This window comes from Apiospora kogelbergensis (genome assembly GCF_038363985.1).
Source record: "Apiospora kogelbergensis strain CBS 113332 chromosome Unknown utg000001l_segment0_segment0, whole genome shotgun sequence".
Lineage (NCBI taxonomy): Eukaryota > Fungi > Ascomycota > Sordariomycetes > Amphisphaeriales > Apiosporaceae > Apiospora > Apiospora kogelbergensis.
In genome coordinates, this window is record NW_027117418.1 from 1,479,071 (window position 1) to 1,498,978 (window position 19,908).

Consider the following 19,908-nt stretch of genomic DNA (forward strand, 5'->3'; position numbering starts at 1 on the left):
GTATGGAGTGCCAGTGCGAGAAGGTGAGTCTATAAATACTAGCCTGAGACAGCACTTGGTATCGTGGTTCCTTCTCAGCTTCCTCACCGCGATCCCTCCGCAGTGTCAGCCTTGGAAAATGAAGTCGCTCACCACTGCTCTCTGCGCCCTCCTGGGCCAGAGCACCGTCACGCTGGGACTACAAGGGTATACCAATGAGTCGGAAGTCCCATTGTATGGCCTGTCCCCGCCCGTCTACCCATCTCGTAAGTTGCTTAGCCAGGCATATATAACCATCCAGCCCAAGAAGGAAGCAGAACACTGACAAGAAGTCCTGCCCCGCCAGCCCAGGGTTCTGGCAGCACCAGCTCCCGCTGGGCCGATGCCTACGCCCGTGCCCAGGCCATCGTTGCCCAGGCGACGCTCGAGGAGAAGCTGAACCTGACCTACGGCCACCCCGGCCAGTGCGTCGGCAACACGGGCTCCATCGAGCGCCTGGGCGTCCCCGCGCTGTGCTTCTCCGACGCGCCCGACGGCATCCGCGGCAACGAGTTCGTCTCGGCCTTCCCGGCGGGCATCCACGTCGCCGCGACGTGGGACCGGGGCCTCATGTACAAGTACGGCCGCGCGCTCGGCGACGAGTACCGCGGCAAGGGCATCAACGTGGCGCTGGGCCCCGTCGCCGGCCCCCTGGGCCGCGTCGTGCGCGGCGGACGTAACTGGGAGGGTCTCTCCAACGACCCGTACCTCGCCGGCGCCGGCATGGGCACCGTCGTCCGCGGCATGCAGGACGCCGGCGTCATGGCCAACCCCAAACATTGGCTCCTCAACGAGCAGGAGTGGCGCCGCCTGCCCAACCACCTCGGCGAGTCGCTGAGCTCCAACGTCGACGACAGGACTCTGCATGAACTCTACGTCTTCCCGTTCATGAACGGCCTGAAGGAGGGCGCCGTGAGCGTCATGTGCTCGTACCAGCGCGTCAACAACAGCTACGGATGCCAGAACTCCAAGATGCTGAACGGCATCCTCAAAATGGAACTCGGATTCGAAGGCTTCGTGCTGAGTGACTGGGATGCCCAGCACGCAGGAGTTGCATCGGCCAATGCTGGCTTGGATATCGTGATGCCTAATGCTGGATACTGGGGTAAGTCTCCATCGTATATATACTTATATACTTTGGGCTGTAAAGCTTCCAAAGGCAAGAAAACGAAGACTGACTAACAACGCCCCTCCTACTACAGGTCAAAACCTCACCAACGCCGTCAACAACGGCTCCGTCAGCGCGGAGCGGGCCAATGACATGGCGACCCGCATCCTCGCCGCCTGGGCCTACATGAACCAAGACAACGGCACGTACCCGGCGCCGGGGGTGTTCAACAACCTGCAGAAGCACGAGCCGATCGACGTGCAAGCGGACCACGGCGCGCTGATCCGCGAGATCGGAGCGGCGGGCACCGTGCTCGTCAAGAACGTCGACAACGCCCTGCCGCTGAGGAAGCCGCGGTTCGTGCACGTCATCGGCTACGACGCCCAGGTGTCGGCGAAGCCCTGGCAGAACCCGTCGCGCTACGGCGGCGGCTACGAGGTCAACTTCGGCTGGGAGACGCTGCAGGGCACGCTCGTCACGGGCGGCGGCAGCGGCTCCAGCGCGCCCGCCTACGTCGTCTCGCCCTTCGACGCCATCCGGGAGCGCGTCGTGCGCGACCGCGGCATCCTGCGCTGGGACTTCGAGTCGGTCAACCCGACCCCCTACGTCAACGCCGACGCCTGCCTCGTCTTCATCAACGCCTACGCCTCGGAGAGCTTCGACCGCAAGAGCTTGACCGACGAGTTCAGCGACCAGCTCGTCAAGAACACGGCGGCCAACTGCACTAACACCATCGTCGTCATCCACTCGACGGGTAAGTTGTTCCCACGTTCCCCCCTCCAGCCCCCTTTATCCATCAATACGTGAGTTGAGTCGCTGCGATCCGCCTTGCTAACTAGCCTCCCCCAAAATCAGGCATCCGCACCGTCGACGCCTGGATCGACCACCCCAACGTCACGGCCGTCCTCTACGCCGGCCTCCCCGGCCAGGAGAGCGGCCACAGCATCGTCGACGTGCTCTGGGGCGACGTGGCGCCGAGCGGCAAGTTGCCCTTCACCGTGGCCAAGAAGGAGACCGACTACGGCCACCTGCTCAACGCCACCGTGACCTTCGACGCCTTCCCGCAGCAGGACTTCACCGAGGGCCTGTACATCGACTACCGCGCCTTCGACCGCGACGGCGTCGAGCCCCGGTACCCCTTCGGCCACGGCCTCAGCTACACGACGTTCGCGTACGACAAGCTGGCCGTCGCCAAGGAGGACGCCGCCGACACCCGCCCCCTCCCGGACCCGGCCGTGCCCGTCGTCCAGGGCGGCCACCCGGCCCTCTGGGACGTCGTGGCCCGCGTGACGTGCACCGTGTCCAACGCCGGCCAGGTCGCGGCCGCCGAGGTTGCGCAGCTGTACATCGGCATCCCCAGCAACGACGAGTTCGTGACGCCCGTGCGCCAGCTGCGCGGTTTCGAGAAGGTCCCCTCGAGCCGGGCCAGACCGGCACCGTCACCTTCCCGCTGACCCGCCGCGACCTGAGCGTGTGGGACGTGAAGGCGCAGCAGTGGCGCCTGCAGGCCGGTTCCTACAAGATTAACGTCGGAGCCAGCAGCAGAGATATCAAGTTGGAGGGTACGTTGGAGATTGCCGCTTAAGTTCTGGATGACATAGTCAATGGAACACGCTTGGCAGAGTGAGACAAGTTGCCCCTTGATAGTACTTCTCATCAGTGGCTTTCGCTTGAAAGGTATGCACTACTAGAAGCATAGAGCACGTTGAGAAGGAGGGAGAGGGAGAGTCAAATGTTGAGATTACTATATAGAAGCAGAGCATAATGTTAATCTTATTACATATCGTCACACGATGGAAGCCCCTAGTCTATGTCTTCCTCCGTGATGACGAGCAACGCCAGCGCCAACCTTCGTTACCATAACCCATTCGTCTACGGAAAAACAAAAAAAGAAGAAAGTTCCCGCCTCCCTCCAAACGAAAAAGTAAGGGGGTGGTGGGCGACCCCAAGCGCGAGAAGCTTTCCGTGTTATTGCTTTGGTGGTGGCTGGCTAACTGGAGAGGCAACTGCATGCAACCCCTTATACCCAATGTCCCGTAAAAGCAACCAGCTATCAAAGCACCAACCGATCCGGCCGTACATGCAAGTCATTAAACCCGCCTATAGTACAAAACACACCCCGATTGTCCCTTCCCCGTGAACTCCTTCGACGAAACAAAATCGAGTTCCGCTCAGCGTAAATGCTTGTAATCCACAAAGAAAAGGAAATAAAAAAGCCTATAGACCCCGTTGAGCAGAAGGTATCCATACTCATACATATTCCTGCTTCGAGTGGAAACGGAACAAGGAGAAGAGTAGTGGATGTACCATGAAACTAAATCAAAGATCACCACGGTCTAAAGCATATTAGATGCCGCCACACGGCAACAACATCCCTTGGCTCATAGTCCTGGTGCGCACATAGCCCCGTAAGGGCTCACGGGCGAAGGGGTTGATACGCCTAGCAAATCTGACACGAATATTGCTGCTCGCTCCCTTGCATTCCCAACGCCTCCCCTAATGGTATAAAAATAATATAAAAAAGGGCGTCGCGTCCGCCACCGCTAATGCACGGAGCGAACACCCGTGGTCTCTTCGCTGGTCGTTCCTCACAGCGTGAACCCTTCGGCCAGAAGCCTATCCAGGTTACCACCCGCGGCCTGTACCGCCTTGACCGCGGCCTCGCTCAGCTTGCGCCGGCGCTCGACGGCTTCCTTCTCGCGGCGGGCCTTGGTTTTGGACGACCCGCTGGGCGCCACGCCCGTCATCAAAACGTTTTTATCGCTAGGGGTGAAATTGACAAAATCCACTCCGCCACCGCCTCCGCCAAAGCTAATCGTCGTAGGAGTCGTTGCTGTCATCGATGTCGGTGTGCTACAACCGCCACTGCTGGCGGAAAAGCTATGATGCTGGTGCGGGTTGGGCGTCCGCGGCTCGCGCCGCGACCATGACCGCTGTTTGCGTACCGACATTGATGACGAGCGATGTCGGCTACCCGTGGGTGTCGGCGAGGTTGACTGTTCGCGGTGGCTGAGGATAGGCCGTGAGTGACTGTGGTGCAGTGTGTAGGGTTTACGTGGCGAAGTCATATAGCCACCATGCGCCGGTAGGTGTTGGCGATGGCGGGTACCGGAAGACGGGGCACGAGGTACCGGGCGGCGGTGGTGGTGACCGTGATCCGTGTTACGGTGGTAATATTGGTGTTGGTGGCTGCGGTGCGGAGTTGAAATCTGGTCAGGAATGTGGGCTGTGAGTACGGCAGCCTGCGGTTGGCGAGGTTGCGGCATATGGATCATGAGGCCAGAGAGGTCTGAGTACTCGTAGGGGAGCTCTGCTTGTTGGTTGTGCATGACTAGGTTTATGGAGTCATTCCGGGCTTTGTTTTGTGAGGGGGTTTGGTTAGGTGCCACGTTCCCGGTGGTAGGAGTACTCTCCCACCACTCTGTGCTCTGGAGGTCGCCGCTGTCTGGAATATAGGAGCCGGCGGACCAGAGCTGAGAGTTATCAGATATAGAGGCTTCCGTGGGCCATTCTGCGGAGCTCGTACTCCGTTGCTTGGGCAGGCGGCTGCTTGTCTGCAGATGATCAACATTAAGAGGCGTGTCCAAGCAAAAGAAGTCATCGCTGATAACGGGAGTGTGTAAAGGGGTGTGTTGGCCATCCACCTGGTGGATTGTAGTTGGCGAGATCATGAGGTCGTCTGTGAAAGGATCTTCTAATGGACCGCTGACAAACCCTGATTTAGATTTCGACTGATAACTTGGAGGCGGTATTTTGCCAGTCAGAGGAGGAGAGAGCGGAAGCCCATTGCTGTCAATAGGTTCAAATGTGGCTTCTAATTGCAGGGCTTCCGAGTTTCGTGGCCCCTGGAGCTCACGGAAGATATCGACTTCATCCCCATTCACATCGAACATATCGTTTTCCGGATGCATTAGTTGGGGCTTAGGGCGACGGGCCACTTTTCTATAGGTAGCGTAAATGGAGTCGAATAAGTGATCGCGCTTCCTTGGGCTCAGCGACGATGCTGGAAGCAACGAGGGGCTCGAAGGAGCGGTAGCAAGTGCCCTGGCAGGGGATGAGCGCAAATTGATGCCTTCTAGACGTAAGAGCTCGGAGTCGGATATGGAGTCTCCCCCTATCATGGGTTCCCCCGAGCCGATGGTTGCCGGTACGCCTGAACCCGAGTGGTTGTTTGGCTGAGCAGACGAGATTTGACCTGCTGCCGCCGCTGTTATTTTGTTGACCGTGCTCTCTTCCGAAGAGGTCCCGCCAGAAGACGAGCCCTGGTCATTGCTCGAGTTTGTCAAACAATCGTCGAGGGAGTCAAGTAGGAGAGAAGGGCTGGGAGGGTCCTCGAGAAACTCGCAGTCGAAGTTTGTTGTTGGTTCGCCTGCCTCAAAGGTAACAAATTGGTCAAAGAAGTGATCGTTTGCCACACCCAACTCCCCCTCATTGCTCTGCCAGAACGAGCCCTGGTCTTTGTCCACCTGCAACTGGGTCGCGGTGAAGGCCATTTTTGAAATATTCGAAGCGTATATAATCAGTAGATTGTAGGTGGTAACAACAAGGAGGTGGAGGAGCAGGCACTCTGGCCGATTGCCGACTAGGAGAAGAAAGTCACAAGCCGAGACGGAGACTGATATCTGAGCCTTGATATGTAGGTAAACAAAACATGCGAAATTCTTGCCACGGCAACAGCAGGTATGAATAAGGGAGTGTTAAGTGAGTGTGTGAAGAGGAACCACGCCGAGGCTGATCGAAGTTAGCTGTCTGAGTTGCTCAGCTGTAGCGTAATAAACCCACCGGGCAATGGGCACATAAGGAATGCGAGGTGAAGGAGCAAGCGACGGTGAACTTCGAAGATTCCATCCCTGCCCTTTTAACCCTCTGCCCACCTTCCACCACCTCGAACGCACACCACCTTACACCCCCACCGGGTCCTGCCGAGTATAGCCACCAGGGAGTGTCCATCTTGAGACGCGCGCCTAGAATGGGAGGACAAAGCGAAGAAGGGTACTCTCAAAGAAAGGACCCATTCCCAACTGCGCCCCGAGGAGTAGGTAGGGTCTGGATCGGGAGGAGCGGGGGTGCAAGGCCGTCCTGACAAAGGGCCAGCCGACTGGAATGCGAGGATCTCGCCAGATGATACGGGGCAATTTAACCCCCAATAATAACCCAATCGCAACTAATTTTTCTAGCATCTAAGAAGAAGCATCAACCGAGAATAATATGTGCCTGGCGTGGGTATGCAAGGTACCATGCCGTGGCGTAGGGTCAAGTACCAAGGGCAAGCCTGCCATTCTCTAGGTTTCTATTAGCAGAGTAAGCGAAGACGGCGACGATCTGGACAAACATGTGGCCTGCGCTCGGTCAGGGCCCTGGCGACCCCGAGAGACGATAGAGCCTCACCTTTCGGGAAGCCGAAAATGGAATCCATTAGCTCGTGTGCTACGAGGTTGATAAAGAAGGGCGAGTTCAAGGCATTCTAAGCAACAAAGAATAGTGACGGGCTCAAAGACCCAGAAATGACGACTGACAAAGACGGCATAAGTCTAGGGAGGATGAACAATAACCATGGATGCTATCTATGTCAGTATGTCATCATCCAAGTACGTTGATGTATCAAATGCATTGATCGGGAAGTGTTCGGTATGCGACCCAAGATCGTCTGTCATACAACAAACAACATGTATTGTAGTTGCCACTCGAGCAACAATGAAATATCAAATCCCAATGGGCACCTAAACTTTAGCTTCTCGAATAATGACTGCATGGCAGTCGCAGTCGCAGTCGCAGCAATGTTGGACAAAATTGATTTTTCTTTCATTCGATATTCATTCGTCTATTTGGCGCGGCCCTGCGGTAGCGCAGAACAACGGTTCGCTCCAGCGTTTTGAAGATCAGTAATCATCAAAAAGCCTGGCCTCCTAAGTATAGCCACGGCGCGCCAATTATAGCGACTCAGGACCGAATGAAAAGGAACCCCTGGCATCTGGTATAGATGCCGATCCGATCCCTTGAAACGTATAAGTCGTTGATGATAGTGCAGCCCTTTCACCTCGACTTGACTAGACTTTGGCAAATGGCCCATGTCGTAGCAGAAGGCAGCCAGTAGTCGCATCACCTACTGCACTCTGCACAAACCCGTTATGGGGTCTCATTCGGGAAACCACATGGGGAAAAACAAAACATGACAACCGGCCTATTCGGCCAGTTCGTCCCCTCCAATGCAGAAGTCCGGATTGGCCTTCCATAATAAAACTCCTTTCCAAATGCATCCATGTGCTGTAATGTCGTACCCAAGCTGGCCCTCAAAATAGGCACCAGCACCTCAAAGACTTGTGGTTTGAATAAAACCAACACCGAAAACGCCGGCCCATGGGTATATATAAGCTCTAATACGCCAAAAAACACACACACAGACACAAGACACAAGACACATATACACACACCACAGCAGCCTTAACAACAAAATAAAAAGGGGTCCATGGCCCGTAGGGGTAGGGGAGAAGTGATTACGTCGAGGATGCGCCCACCGCCGAGGGTGCAGGCGCAGTAGAAGAGGGTTGTGCTTTGGAGGGTTTCCTGTCCCTCCTCCGCATCCTCGTCTTGTTGGGTTTTAGGTTGGCGCATTGCAGCGCCGTATGCTGGGCGCTGCGGAAACTGAGACCCAGTTTCTGTACCCGAGTCATGGCACCGGCTCGGCGGTAGCTTAGCAGGCGAACCATGGGCTCGTCGACCCCCCAATCTTGATCCACTTGAATTGAACGGTTTGGGTCCGTCATTAGTGTGTCGCCGCCGTCCAGGTTGGTGGCCGAAGTAGTAGTAGTAGTAGTAGTAGTAGTAGTAGTAGAAGATGAAGAAGAATATGAACCGCCGGGCGGGAAGAACGATGGCAACGACGCAGACACTGGCGTTGCAGGCTCCAGAGTCTGGACGTTGCACTGGTAGTTGTTGGCGATCATGGTCTCAATGAGGTTCGCTCGGATCGCCCTTGTATTATTGCTTGGATTGTCGGTCGATCGCATTCCCCAGGAGGGTGGCTGTGGTATTGATGGTGATTCGAATTGTTGACTAAGACTTAAAGAAGAAGAAGAAGGAGAATAATTATATATTGGGTTTGTGTCCATGGGCGGGGACGATATTGGTAACAGCTGCGAGGAACTTGGTGGTTGATTGCCTTGCTGTTGTTGAAGAAGCACCGGTCGCGGCGGAGAGAGATACTGCGTTGATTGTTGCGACGGGCTAGAGGAGCGCGGGACTATCCTCTGGTCGTAAAACGGCCCCGGTTCGTAGGAAAATGGTTGTTGCTGTTGCTGCTGTTGTGAGCGACGCCACTGATATTGGGGATCCTCTTGTAATAATGTTTGTCGCCCCAGTTGCCGGGCGAGGCTGTCGACGGTGTCCGTCTCGGCAGTTGTGGCCGTAGTCGAGGTGGCCTCTGTGCCGGCGGGAGGATTGTTCTTGTCAGCAGCAGCGCTTTGTTGTGTCGCAGCTTCTAATGAGGGTGGCGGCGGCAGCTCTGCGTAAACTTCCTTGGGGGACATAGCGGATTCGGGTTCGTCATGGTCGCGCCTGCTAGTGTCGGCAACCCCCTTCTGGTCGAAGGTGAAGTTTTCGTCGAACATGTTTGTTGGGCTGTTGTTCTCTGGAGGCGCAATAGGCTGGCGGCGGCAGAGAGCAGAGCAGCATCAGCAGCGCAACATGTGAGAAAAGGGTTGGAAGTGAAAGGTTGTATGCAACGAAAGAGCCAACCCGAATGTCTGGGATGGGGATGGGATGGGGGAGTCGCCGGGAATTAAGAGGTGGCACAAAACCGCAGTTAAACCAGCGTTCTGGGAAGAGCGTCACGCTAATGCAGAGAATGAGCATGGTGCTGGGTGGTTTTAGCTACATACAGTAGCTTCCAGGTGGGCAGGTCTGGGCAGGTCCAGGTACATGACACTACATCCATAGGGACCAGTAGCACTGACTGGCCTGGTCCACAGCGCCTTGTTCTCCATCCTGTCAAGCCACCAGTCTATATGAGTTCTATATACATGCATATATGGACATGAGTAAACCACCCCGAGAGCTTGGTGGGGGAGCCCTGTCATGGTCAATCAACAGGAAACCGACCATCGAAACGTTGAAGAATCGCTAAACCGGTGAACCAAAGCTTGTTGGTTCCATGTCCCAGTGTGAACCAAATTCTTGGGTCCAGTTGGGTTCAATGTTATCCGTAAGGCTGGGCTCAGACGGGCTGATGCTCCAGTGGGAAAAGGGCCCCCCAAAAACCACTGCAGGCGCCCGCCACCAATGGTAGATGATTAGATGCCCATCACCGTACATGCCACCCGACCCTCTGGACAGCTTGGCCCCATTGGGCGGTGGTTCTGGGCTGGAAGGATATTAGTGATAACTCGATAGTTCACAGCTGGAGGGCTTCCTTCCAATGCATAAGTAGGTATGAGCTTGTAGTCGCATTGGGTTTTTGCGGCTTCTGCAACTTTCAAGGTTCCAACATGCACCCGAATACCTAATCGCTGCGATGTACTGTTAGTGTAGCTGTTGTTCAATAGCAAGCGGCCCCAAAGCCACCTCATGGAAAACACGTTCTAACGACGCTTTAGCGTAGTATAGCAAAGCAATCAAACCACGCCTTCATCCGGCGCCTTGCACTCGCTTAGCAGGCGGCGGTATAAGTAGCACTGGCCCCGGTAAACCCACTTTGCATGACAGCCTATTGAACCTCCCGGTGCCTTGATGGAATAGGTCAAGGGAACCAAGCACGGGCAAACAGGCAGGCAGGCATAGGACAAGAACGAGGAGCCGGAATGATACCCAACTCCAAATCGCATGCGTATTGTAACCCATCACAGCACCCAGCTCCGGGCGGGGATTGGACTCCTACCAGATGATAGTGTGGATGGAGTGGGGTCCTCTTGAAGACAGCAGTAGCAAGATGCAACCCAAGCCGCTGTAGGATTTCTGATCAGTCGGTTTTCGCTTTGGTTTTTCTGGGGGGAGGGCAAGGAGGTTCCTATTCCCTGGGACCTCGGAGTTCACGCAGAGCCGCGCCAGGCCAATCATCTGCTTCGTAGTGGTACTAGTAGTGGCAGTAAAGCAAGCCATTTCTAGCATTTGCCTCTTAAACCCGCCGCCCATCAGCCCCACCTCTGCCTACCTTATATGGAGCCCCACACCACTCTGTCGGGTCGGCACAGTGTGTTGCGAGTACCAGGCGGTACATACGGTCCTTACAGTACCTCCTCCAGCGCCCATCTACTTACGTATTCATCGCTCCTTCACTCCTCTCTCTTAGTCATTTAGTCGGCAACCTAGTCGCACACTGGACGCATACCACGTAGCTACGCTTGTGGTCTTGTCATTTGTCAGGAGTCTTAGGCAGGGAGCGTCTCCAGTCTGTGTCGATAGTGTCGCTACTTAGTCATGCAATAGGGAGTTCCTATCCAGTCTGAATCGCCATCGAGTGCCATAGCAATACGCCCCGACACGGCGGTCGAGACTAGGGGCTGGGACCAGCAGCCAGTCCAAAAAGCCACCAGACCTACTATATAGTGTCGTATACCATCTGCCATCTTCAATTCCGCTGTGATTCCGTTGTACGGACCTGTTGCCTCTTTCGCCCAAGTGAATGAAGCCATCTGCTCTGGCCCTCCGGGTGACAAAGCGGCTAGAACCAAGCCCCAGCTGCGTGGGCAGGTACTTGGCTACCTGGCTTGGGGAGACTAAACTCTTTTATCCCAACATCCCGGGACCAGGGCCAGCCGGGGCCTTTTCTGTTCCTTTCTCCCAACTCCCAGGCTCCCTGGCTGTGTAAATAAACAGCAGCCCCAAGGCTATTTTTGCTTCTTGCTCCGTTGTGACACAGCGAATCCTTCGCGATGCAAGGCAACTCGCCGGTCACTGGAATTAGCGCCGACGAATTCGCTGGATGCGCTGAATGGCGGCTTGCATACCCTTGACGGTTTTACTAAGCCTGGGGTGAACATTGAACCGCATCTGTCATTATTAAGCTGGGGTGAACATCGAGCCGTACATAGGTGGTATGCCTTCTGGTATGCCTGCCTCTCTCGTCCTTTGAGCATGGATGCTAAATCTGGGTCGGTCGGTTGTCGGCTGCCAGCTGCCGATCCTTCCACTCACTATCCAATCACCAATCCGTATATGCCTATGTCTTATAAAAGATACCTGGGCCTTTCTTTAATCGCAAGCGGCCGTTTCTTTTAATATACCCGAGAGCCAGCCGCCAGGCTATTGCGATATTGGGAAAACGAGAATGCTTTGGGCAGTTCATCCAGTTGCGCCCCCTCGCCAACGCTCTGACGATCGCCGTCGTGCATGATCGCGATTAGACGAGGTTCGCTAGCACTAGTAAAGCAGACCACAGTCCCGGGCTTTGCCCCCGAACAAAAGAAATAAAGGCAGCCGATACGTCATCTGGAGTCCTGGCGCTTTCGTCTTATTCCCATGCGGCTGTCTCGCGTACCATGTCAAAGCAAAGACGGGTCATGCACGATATGTCCTTGGTTGGGTCAGCTGGACCGTATGGTGATAATATGCCCCCTTGGCCCCTAGCCACTACAAGCAAGCAACAGGCGATGCGCGACTGTGGCTTCATTGATCTGATCAGCTCCCGTTGGTGGTTGAGAGCGGACATTATGCCGCCTCGGTGGTAGGGGTACTTATTGGCACAAGAACCGGTTGTTATTGGTACGGCTACGCCACGGGGCGCCCGTCCCCCTTTTGACTACCTTGCATACCAGCATGTTAATACTTACTGGGTTCTGCTCCTACTTAGCCCGAATCCCGTACCTGTTCGCCTACAAGTAGTGCCTAGGACGACGGAATACAACTACTGGAAAAAACCTGGGGTGATGGTTTTCATTGGCGGCGGATCAAGTGGGACGGTTAAGCCTTTCAACCTCACTATGACTCCGTACCTATTGTGCTGCAGATTACCACTTAGGTAATTAGACATGCCTAAATTGAACCATTGCCCGTTCACGATACTCCATCGAGTAAGTAAACAGCTGTAATGACATAGTCAAACGATAGCAAGGCTTTTCTCGTAGTAGCTATTGATACGACATAGGGTATTTTATTTAGTTTAAATTTTTTTTTGACTCGGTCCCGCGGACCCGATGTTACCATGCATGTATCAGTTCTTTGACCAGTTCCATCCATCTGCGTCGTGGGTGAGAGCAATTGAGAGGAGAGTTCCCCGACTCGAGCGCGCACATGATCCAGGGTTTAATAATATGGACGTGCACGCCTGCGATATGTACTTGGTTACAGTTGCATTTTGCAACGGTGATCGGCGGACTGTACGCCGACCGACGGGAACGCCCCCCACCGGACGGAGGAGGAGCAAGAGAGAAAGAGAGAGAGGAGGGGGCGTTCGTTCGTTGTGTATCCGTCGTCGTTCAACCGGGGAGTTCGTGTCAAGTGCTTTTGCTCCCAAATGGTGAGACCTTCTTCTTCTTCTTTGCCCACTCACTGTCTGCGCTCTGGCAGGAGGTGTTTGTTCCAGTTTGCTTTGTTGTTGTCTGTTTGCCTGTCTGAGCCTTACGAGAGGAAAGGCCACATGACGAACGACCACTGACACATTTGTCACTCCTCCGAATGTGTGTGTCAAAGCCCGAGACCCAACGGGCATTGCCTCGAGCAAACTGAGATGCATCCCCGTAATAGCAAATATGTAGGCACATGAGTCGTGGGCGCCTTGACTCGCCAAGGAATTTGCAGCATCGCCAGTCAACACGATAACTGTTCCACGTATCACTTGACAAGGAGAGAGGGGGAAAACCTGGGTTTCTCTACATGAACCTCGGCCTCGGAATGACCCCCAATCTCCTTCTCCAAAAGGATGGAATGTCTCGGGCAGAAATGCGATACTTGCCTGTTCTAGTATATGTGAAAAAGACACAGCAACGGCAAGCAACATTACCTGCGGCGTGGGGTTCTGGTCAAAAAGAAGACTTGCTCGACCCCACCGTTTGTGTTGGAGCCAACATGTGCTGCCAACCTCAGCGGAACCCTCCCGTGCAGATCCGCGGCACTACTGACTTACTTACTTACATATATGCTGTCGCTTTTCAGGTGGGGACTTCAGGGGTGATCAACTTTCTACATCGACTGCAGACAGCACGAAGAAGAGGTAGGTTCTGACTCCTGTTCCGCCGAAGCTCGGCCGGTGGCGAACAAGGGCACCTGCCACCCGGAAGCCCGCATCGAGCCGGACACCCCGGCCGATTATGATGACAAGTCGGGGGCGTGTATGGTGGTATAATCCCTGGATCAGGACCTGAATGACAGGTAGGCCAAGACGCAGACAGCTGCAAGACGCAGACAGCTGGGCGTGTAATTTGGCAAGATGCGACACCCACGATCACATGTGGGTTGGTTCTTCGTTCCTGTGGGCGGACCACCATGATAAGCGAGGAGGATCTATAACCATGTACGTAGGCCGGAGAGGTACGTTACATGTAGCGACAGCCGCACACGGAAATTTGTGCTCGGATTTGCGCCATGGGAAGGTGGATGTGCGTATTTCCGGCGAGCACTCGAATTCCTGCAGCCCACTGCCTTCGCATTTCGGACAGAGTACGATTTAAGCCTCGTATCATTCGCTCAATCACGAAGCATGGAGGTTTGAGCAAGTGCCAGGCCATGCCGATTACATTACGCATCGCTCCTTGATTCCTGGTGATTTCCAATGGTTTCTTCCTGCTGGCGACGTCTACTGCTCAGCTTATCGTTATATTTAGAGATAACCTCCCACACGCAGTCCCTTATCCAAGCCACGAACCATCCTACAAACACCAAATAGGGGGCAGCTCACTACACAAGCGAGCACAGCCATTTCCATTCCCACCCACGCAAGTGCCATTCATCCCTTCTACTACATCTTGCTCATGATAGAGACATACTGTGCCCGGGCCTTGGGGGAGGTGACATTGCTGCATGGCGTGACAGTGTTATTGTATACTCGGTGAGTGGCTAGAGTTTCGTGGTGCCTCGTAACGCCAGGTTTTTTCGAGGTCTTGCGTGGCCTATCATCATCTTCGTCATGCACTCCGGCGGCGGCGGCAGTGGTGGTGACCGTGGCAGTTGTAGTTGGATGGGCTTGTTTCGGGGTGGTCAGTGTCGCGTCTGGCCCAGGGCGTTGCTTGCCACCATCAATGACTTGAACCTTCGTGGTTGACGGATGAGGTTGTTCTGGTGTTACCAGAGTTGGCTTTGGCTTGGGGTCTTTTAGTTCGGCTTTGGCCGGACTATGAGTTTCTTGCTCCAGTGTCGTCGGTGTTGGCTCTGCCTCGGGACGCTTGTTACTGTGAGTAAGAGTCTTATCGGTAGGAGAAGGGAGAGTTTCCAGGACCGTTAACGGAGCTTCGACCTTGGCTTTAACTTCGGGTATTGCTGCCACCGGAGGAGAAGGAGGAGGGTTCCACACTCGCACCATGCCCTTCTGGAGCATCATGAGCGTGATGGCGTTGCAGATCACGAAGACGGGGATGAAGACAAAGAGAAGCCTCATAAGGCGGGAGAGACGTCGAGGGAACATGGAAACGAATCGAGGGCGATCTTGCATGAAGACTTGGCTACGTATAACGGAAGCCGGAGCAGGATATGCAGAAGCGAGAAGCAAGCAGGTTTACAGCCTTGATGTGGACAGTCGGTCTTTCGTGACACTCAGGTTTATTGATTGACAGTTACCTATATATATATATATACACATATATAGGATGTTCCCTAGATCTCGGCCTTCTTCTGCATCGTCATCGAATCATCCATTAACTGGGTTTTGAAACTAGATAGTTTGATAGCTGCCTAATTTGGGACTCTCCAGACGTCGTGCAACGGTCGTAGCATCGAGACGAGATCCCTGAACAGCCCTAACATCTCCAGCTAAGAAGAGCGTACCGCATGCATGTGGGCGAGAGAAGCAACGCCGCAGGACCCATAGTTTGCAGAACGCGATCTGTGTTGCCCGAAAGGAGGAACGACCACCTGCGTGTACTCATCTGCATGGGGATGGTCAGACAGGTGGAGGTTGGCATGGGAGACGATGTCCTGGGTAGAACAGCATGAGCCTGGGAGCGCGGTGATGGGGCGTCACACCTCAACAGCCTGATGCCCAATATATCGCGACACGGTGGCATGACGATGATCCTGCCGGCAGTAGACACTGAAGCTAGCGCCATGCCCATCATGTTGTGCGTACAGCAGAACGGGAGGTGGTTGTATGTAGTTGAGGTTGTGACAGGCGCACCCCAACTCCCCGACCAATCAAAGCAGGGAAGCAGGACCAGGGGACGCGGATTGAGCCAAACCAAAATTAGTGTCCAACGCCCGCAAAATGTGTGGATGCAACTTCACAATTGTCCGACACGAGGGGCAGGGAAAAAGAAGGAAGAGTTGTACCAGCGCAACGCAACCCGAAACGACAAGCCTCCAGGCGGCAGAAGGGGGACAGAGAGGGCGTACACGCAACGCAACGCACACCGCCGCAGGACGAAGCGACAACTAAACGAGGGCACACCAAACACACCCAACCAACCAACCAACCAACCAAGCCGCCACCATGTCGTCCTCCGCCGCCTCGGCCTTCGCCAAGACCCTCCCGCAATCGCTGAGCTCGCGCACCGTCCTGGTGAAGTGCACGCCGGCGCCGCGGAGCCTGGCCGAGCGGCGCGCCATCCTGAAGGGCCTGCTGATGACGGGCCTGCAGCCCGAGATCGAGGTGTTCCGCAAGCTCGAGGGCGCCGCCGACGCCTCGTCCTTCATCGCCATCACCGCCACCGCTGCCACCGCCACCAACCTCGTCCACGACTCGCCCTTCCGCCGCGTCATGGTCTCGGCGCCCTACGAGGCCGGCGCCGCCGTCCAGGCTCTGGCCGCCTGGGGAGCCGCGACCGCGACCGCGACCGATCCCCACCAGAGCGGCGGCGGCCCGGCGGCTGCTATTGCGGAGCCCATCGTCGTGCAGACGCCGCTCAAGGTCGACCCTGAGAAGAAGCCCTGGTATTGGCGGATGCAACAAAAGCAGAAGGAAAGGAAGATGCAAAAGAAGCTGATGACAGCAGTTGAGGGGCCATCGTCATCGTCAGAACAACAACAGCAACAACAGCAACAACAGCAACAACAGCAACAGGACTCTGAATCAGGAAACGTCATCGCCGCCAACAACAGCAGCCAAGCCGAGCCAAGCAAGGAAGAACGAGGCCTGTCGGTCCAGAGGAAGGAATTCACCATCCACGTCTTCCCGGCCAACAAGGACTTCAAGCACCAGCGCATGGTCGGGCGCGGGCTGCTGCACGGGCCCTGGCCCCTGGTCGAGCACAACGTCGACGCGAGCGCGCCCGAGGGCCAGGCAACGGTGCGCGACACGTTCGCGTCGGCAGCGCTGCGGCGGAGCGTCCCGCAGGGCCGGCTCGCCCCGGCCCTCCGCGACTGGGACACGGGCCGCCAGATGGCCGTCGGCCGCGGCACCGCCGCGAGCTACGACGACCGCCCCGCCTGGGAGCTGCTGGGCGTCGGCTTCCACGGCCAGGCCTTCGTCCAGCACCGCCTGCGCCAGAAGGAGATCGCCCAGAAGATCCCCCCCGTCATGCGGAGCCTGGCTGAGGTGGCGCGAAAAGTGCGGAGGTCGGGGCTGGGGCAGCATCAACGTCAGTATCAGCCGTACCGCCAGCTTGAGCAGCAGCCGTATCATCATCAGCAACAGCAACAGCAGCAGCAGCATGAGCGCCGAAAATCATTGTATCGCTGGGGTGATGCGGTGAGGGAAACCGGTTTGGACCAAGGAAATGGCCAGGGATGAAACCGCTTTGTCGTGGCGATGCCTTCGCCACGCGCATTGAAGCTAGCAGCAACCCCGTCATGTTCGCGGCGAACAGCCGTGAGAGGCACAGGAGGTCTCGCCGAAACCATAAGAGGCGGAGAGAGCCAGTGCCGACATTATGGACTCGCAAGTCGCCTACAGAAGACTTTCAGACCTCTGTCGTGTGTTTACTATCCCATGGACAACTATTGCAACTCGCTCAAAGCGATCGCCTCCCACATGTCCACTGCCAATGGGCACAGCCCTACAGCCCAGCCAAGTAGACTTGGGTGGCTGGGTAGCATGACAAGACCATGCTTGAAGCGGGCACAGTGATAAGCCGGTGACCGCTGTCATGTAGCAAATAGCGAGAGACAACGCGTCGAATAAAGAATCAGTACTGCGCGTGGAGACATGGCACTGACTAAAAAGCCGAGACTACATAGCATTACCAGGCACCTGTCCCCGAGGGGACGAATCTTGGGAGGATATCAATTCGTTAGTAGATATATACGTTAGACTCGGTCATGAGTGAGAATTCGTACCACTGTTTGAGTATACCCAAAAGAGAATAAAGTATTTGTTAAGTGTACATTGTATTGGCAAGACGAGTGAAGCATAGGAATCAGACATAACATAAGAGTATTAAAGTTTATTTAGAGTATTATATGATGGTACACGAGCCGCATGCCCAGAGTGGTACGGGGGTATCGTGGTAGCATTACAGTATACAATCTGGACATGTGTGTCTGTTGAATGTTCATTCACAGTTTTCTTTATTTCTTTCTTTCTCTCTCTCTCCTTCCGTGTGGTATCGTGTGCATGTGTCGTGAGGGTATTGTTCGTTGCTGGAAAATCCAAATGTTTAGGAGATGTGACTGGTATCATGATTCTCGTAATTCTGCGCCATGTTGATTTATTGGTTTAGGGCAGACAATGTTTGCTAATGATGTGTTTTTGATGAGGTAGGGAGAAAGGCGCGTGTCTAGTGACGGCATTGCGTCCCGTTTAGAACCAGCGACGGCCGGTGCTGGTGGTGCGGGCCGGGCTGCCGTAGTCGGTCTTGGTGGCGGTGCTGGTTCGGTTGCGCTTCTTGTGCAGGCGGGCGCTGCAGCAGGTGAAGAAGACGATGACGGTGGCGAGCAGCTGGCAGACGGCGGCGGCGAGCAGGGTCCAGGCGCCGGCGCCGTAGCGGGCGGTGGCCTGATTGCTCTTGTTGACGGCGTTGCGCAGCAGGGCGAGGCCGACGAAGTCGGTGATGAGCACGACCAAAGTCACGAGGAAGGCCAGCAGCGCTACCAGCGACGCCAGGAAGGAGCCGACGATGCCGGCGCCAAGGGCCAGCAGGAAGGCGATGAAGGACAGGCCGCAGGCGACGGGGTGCAGGACCATGACCTTGGTCAACGCGTTGGCTGTCTTGGCCGAGGCGTCGCTCAGGTCGATGTTGCTGCCGGGCACGCGCTGGACGATGGAGGCGGCGTCGTAACCGACGTGAGAGCGGGTGCAGCCATTGACGGATCTTATGAAGAATCAATGTCAGTATTGATCGACTATGGAACGAGTTATGAGATCCAGAGATGGGTACTTACGAGTCAACATTGTCTACACAGTAGCCGAAAGTACCAAAGTCGATGGTTCCACGGTTGTCGCTGGCGTCATTGACCCTGACCTTGAGCACCGAAAGGTGGTGGATCACGGGCGCCGAAATGCAGGTGACGATCAGGAGGACGGTCGCGGCCAAGAGCAGGAAACTGCCGATGTGGTGAAAGAAGCCGGTGCGTGCCATAGTGTCTCTGGGTTCGAGATGCGATGTGTGTGATTATACCCTAGTAAGGAGTACTTGTCGTTGGGGTATAGGCGGAAAGGTGAAGTCCCTGCTCTTATGGGCGAATGCGCAACGCAAACACGTCGTATAAGTCAACACGAAGAAGTGAGAGTGAGCTGATTGATTGAATTGAGATGCTGTGAATTGAGAGGAATGTCTGGGAGAAGTCGTCAACTTATAAGGGCCAGAGACATCTACGATTGAAACCCCAGACCCTTGCCGATACATATGATCGCATAGCAGCGGCGCCCACCTGTCCTGTCCATGTTGCGAACGACTGCTCTGTGTGTGCCGTCACCCGATCACCACCATCCATGCCCATGTTGAAAGGAAAAAACAAGCAATGCGGCTAGGGGTAACAGGGGAGGCACTTGATTGGTGTGCGCAGGCCGGATCGCAAGCCCAAAGCAATTTGTCTCATTCCAGTCTTGGATAGTAGTGAGATGCTTAGCCTGGATGACCTTGACACGACATAGACACGTTACGTCATGTTCCTTCCATCAGCCCCAGGACCCCCGATGAGGACGCGCAAGGGTCGTGGGGGATTTGCCAAGAGCCGGCTCAACGGCACCGATGGAGAGGCCATCGTGACTTGACTCGCTAGCACGGGAGAGATTGGTCGTCGATCGTGGACTAGGCTGGACTGGAGCAACGGACAATTTCTTACGTTAGTCACGACCCAAGTAGCCCAAGGCAGTACCAAGGTGCGGCCGCGGGCGGTACTGGCTGCTGGCAGAGAAACTGGTTGGCATGTTTGAGATTGAAGGTGATGCAATGTGACGTCGGCTGCGCTTTTCTTGTTTTAGGGCTGTTTTTAGGCTGGCCCGGCCCTTGCATGCGCTTTCGACCTGGACCTGGACCTTTTTTTTCCCTCGACCTCCTCGACCTTTTCCCCGTCACATCAGTGGATGACGGGTAGAAGTGGACCGCTTCATCTGCTTTGCTCTACTCCAACTCCAGTTCCTCAGTTTCCCTGTTTTTCAACACCCCGTCTGAACTGTCATCGCTCAACGGTCTGAGATGCTAGTTTACCCCCAAGTACCGCTTATCCTTCGTCTTCGTAAGATTATGTACACGTATCAATATTGGTTTATGCACGTATCGCGCTGCAGCTGTCAGAGGCTGACCAACCAGGTTACATCGGCATGT

General features: G+C 55.4%; 6 protein-coding genes across 6 annotated transcripts; 2 read left to right on the top strand and 4 right to left on the bottom strand.

Moving 5' to 3' along the window:
• Nucleotides 1-118: 118 nt before the first annotated feature.
• On the top strand, nucleotides 119-2,711 carry PG998_000485 (glycosyl hydrolase family 3 N terminal domain-containing protein; the record flags this gene model as incomplete). Its single annotated transcript, XM_066867303.1, is given in 5 exon segments — nucleotides 119-245; nucleotides 326-1,123; nucleotides 1,221-1,880; nucleotides 1,982-2,535; nucleotides 2,547-2,711. The coding sequence occupies 5 exon segments, from the start codon at nucleotides 119-121 to the stop codon at nucleotides 2,709-2,711; spliced, it is 2,304 nt and encodes a 767-aa protein (XP_066735718.1).
• Nucleotides 2,712-3,714: 1,003 nt separating this feature from the next.
• Nucleotides 3,715-5,619, bottom strand: PG998_000486 (uncharacterized protein; the record flags this gene model as incomplete). Its single annotated transcript, XM_066867304.1, has 1 exon — nucleotides 3,715-5,619. The coding sequence occupies one exon, from the start codon at nucleotides 5,617-5,619 to the stop codon at nucleotides 3,715-3,717; it is 1,905 nt and encodes a 634-aa protein (XP_066735719.1).
• A 2,001-nt stretch (nucleotides 5,620-7,620) lies between these two features.
• On the bottom strand, nucleotides 7,621-8,733 carry PG998_000487 (uncharacterized protein; the record flags this gene model as incomplete). Its single annotated transcript, XM_066867305.1, has 2 exons — nucleotides 7,621-8,148; nucleotides 8,308-8,733. The coding sequence occupies 2 exons, from the start codon at nucleotides 8,731-8,733 to the stop codon at nucleotides 7,621-7,623; spliced, it is 954 nt and encodes a 317-aa protein (XP_066735720.1).
• A 5,279-nt stretch (nucleotides 8,734-14,012) lies between these two features.
• On the bottom strand, nucleotides 14,013-14,675 carry PG998_000488 (uncharacterized protein; the record flags this gene model as incomplete). The annotated part of the gene is made up of 1 exon (XM_066867306.1): nucleotides 14,013-14,675. The coding sequence occupies one exon, from the start codon at nucleotides 14,673-14,675 to the stop codon at nucleotides 14,013-14,015; it is 663 nt and encodes a 220-aa protein (XP_066735721.1).
• A 1,020-nt stretch (nucleotides 14,676-15,695) lies between these two features.
• On the top strand, nucleotides 15,696-16,934 carry PG998_000489 (uncharacterized protein; the record flags this gene model as incomplete). Its single annotated transcript, XM_066867307.1, has 1 exon — nucleotides 15,696-16,934. One exon carries the CDS (start codon nucleotides 15,696-15,698, stop codon nucleotides 16,932-16,934), a length of 1,239 nt encoding a protein of 412 aa, XP_066735722.1.
• A 1,008-nt stretch (nucleotides 16,935-17,942) lies between these two features.
• Nucleotides 17,943-18,720, bottom strand: PG998_000490 (uncharacterized protein; the record flags this gene model as incomplete). Its single annotated transcript, XM_066867308.1, has 2 exons — nucleotides 17,943-18,453; nucleotides 18,524-18,720. 2 exons carry the CDS (start codon nucleotides 18,718-18,720, stop codon nucleotides 17,943-17,945), a joined length of 708 nt encoding a protein of 235 aa, XP_066735723.1.
• Between the last annotated feature and the right edge of the window lie 1,188 nt (nucleotides 18,721-19,908).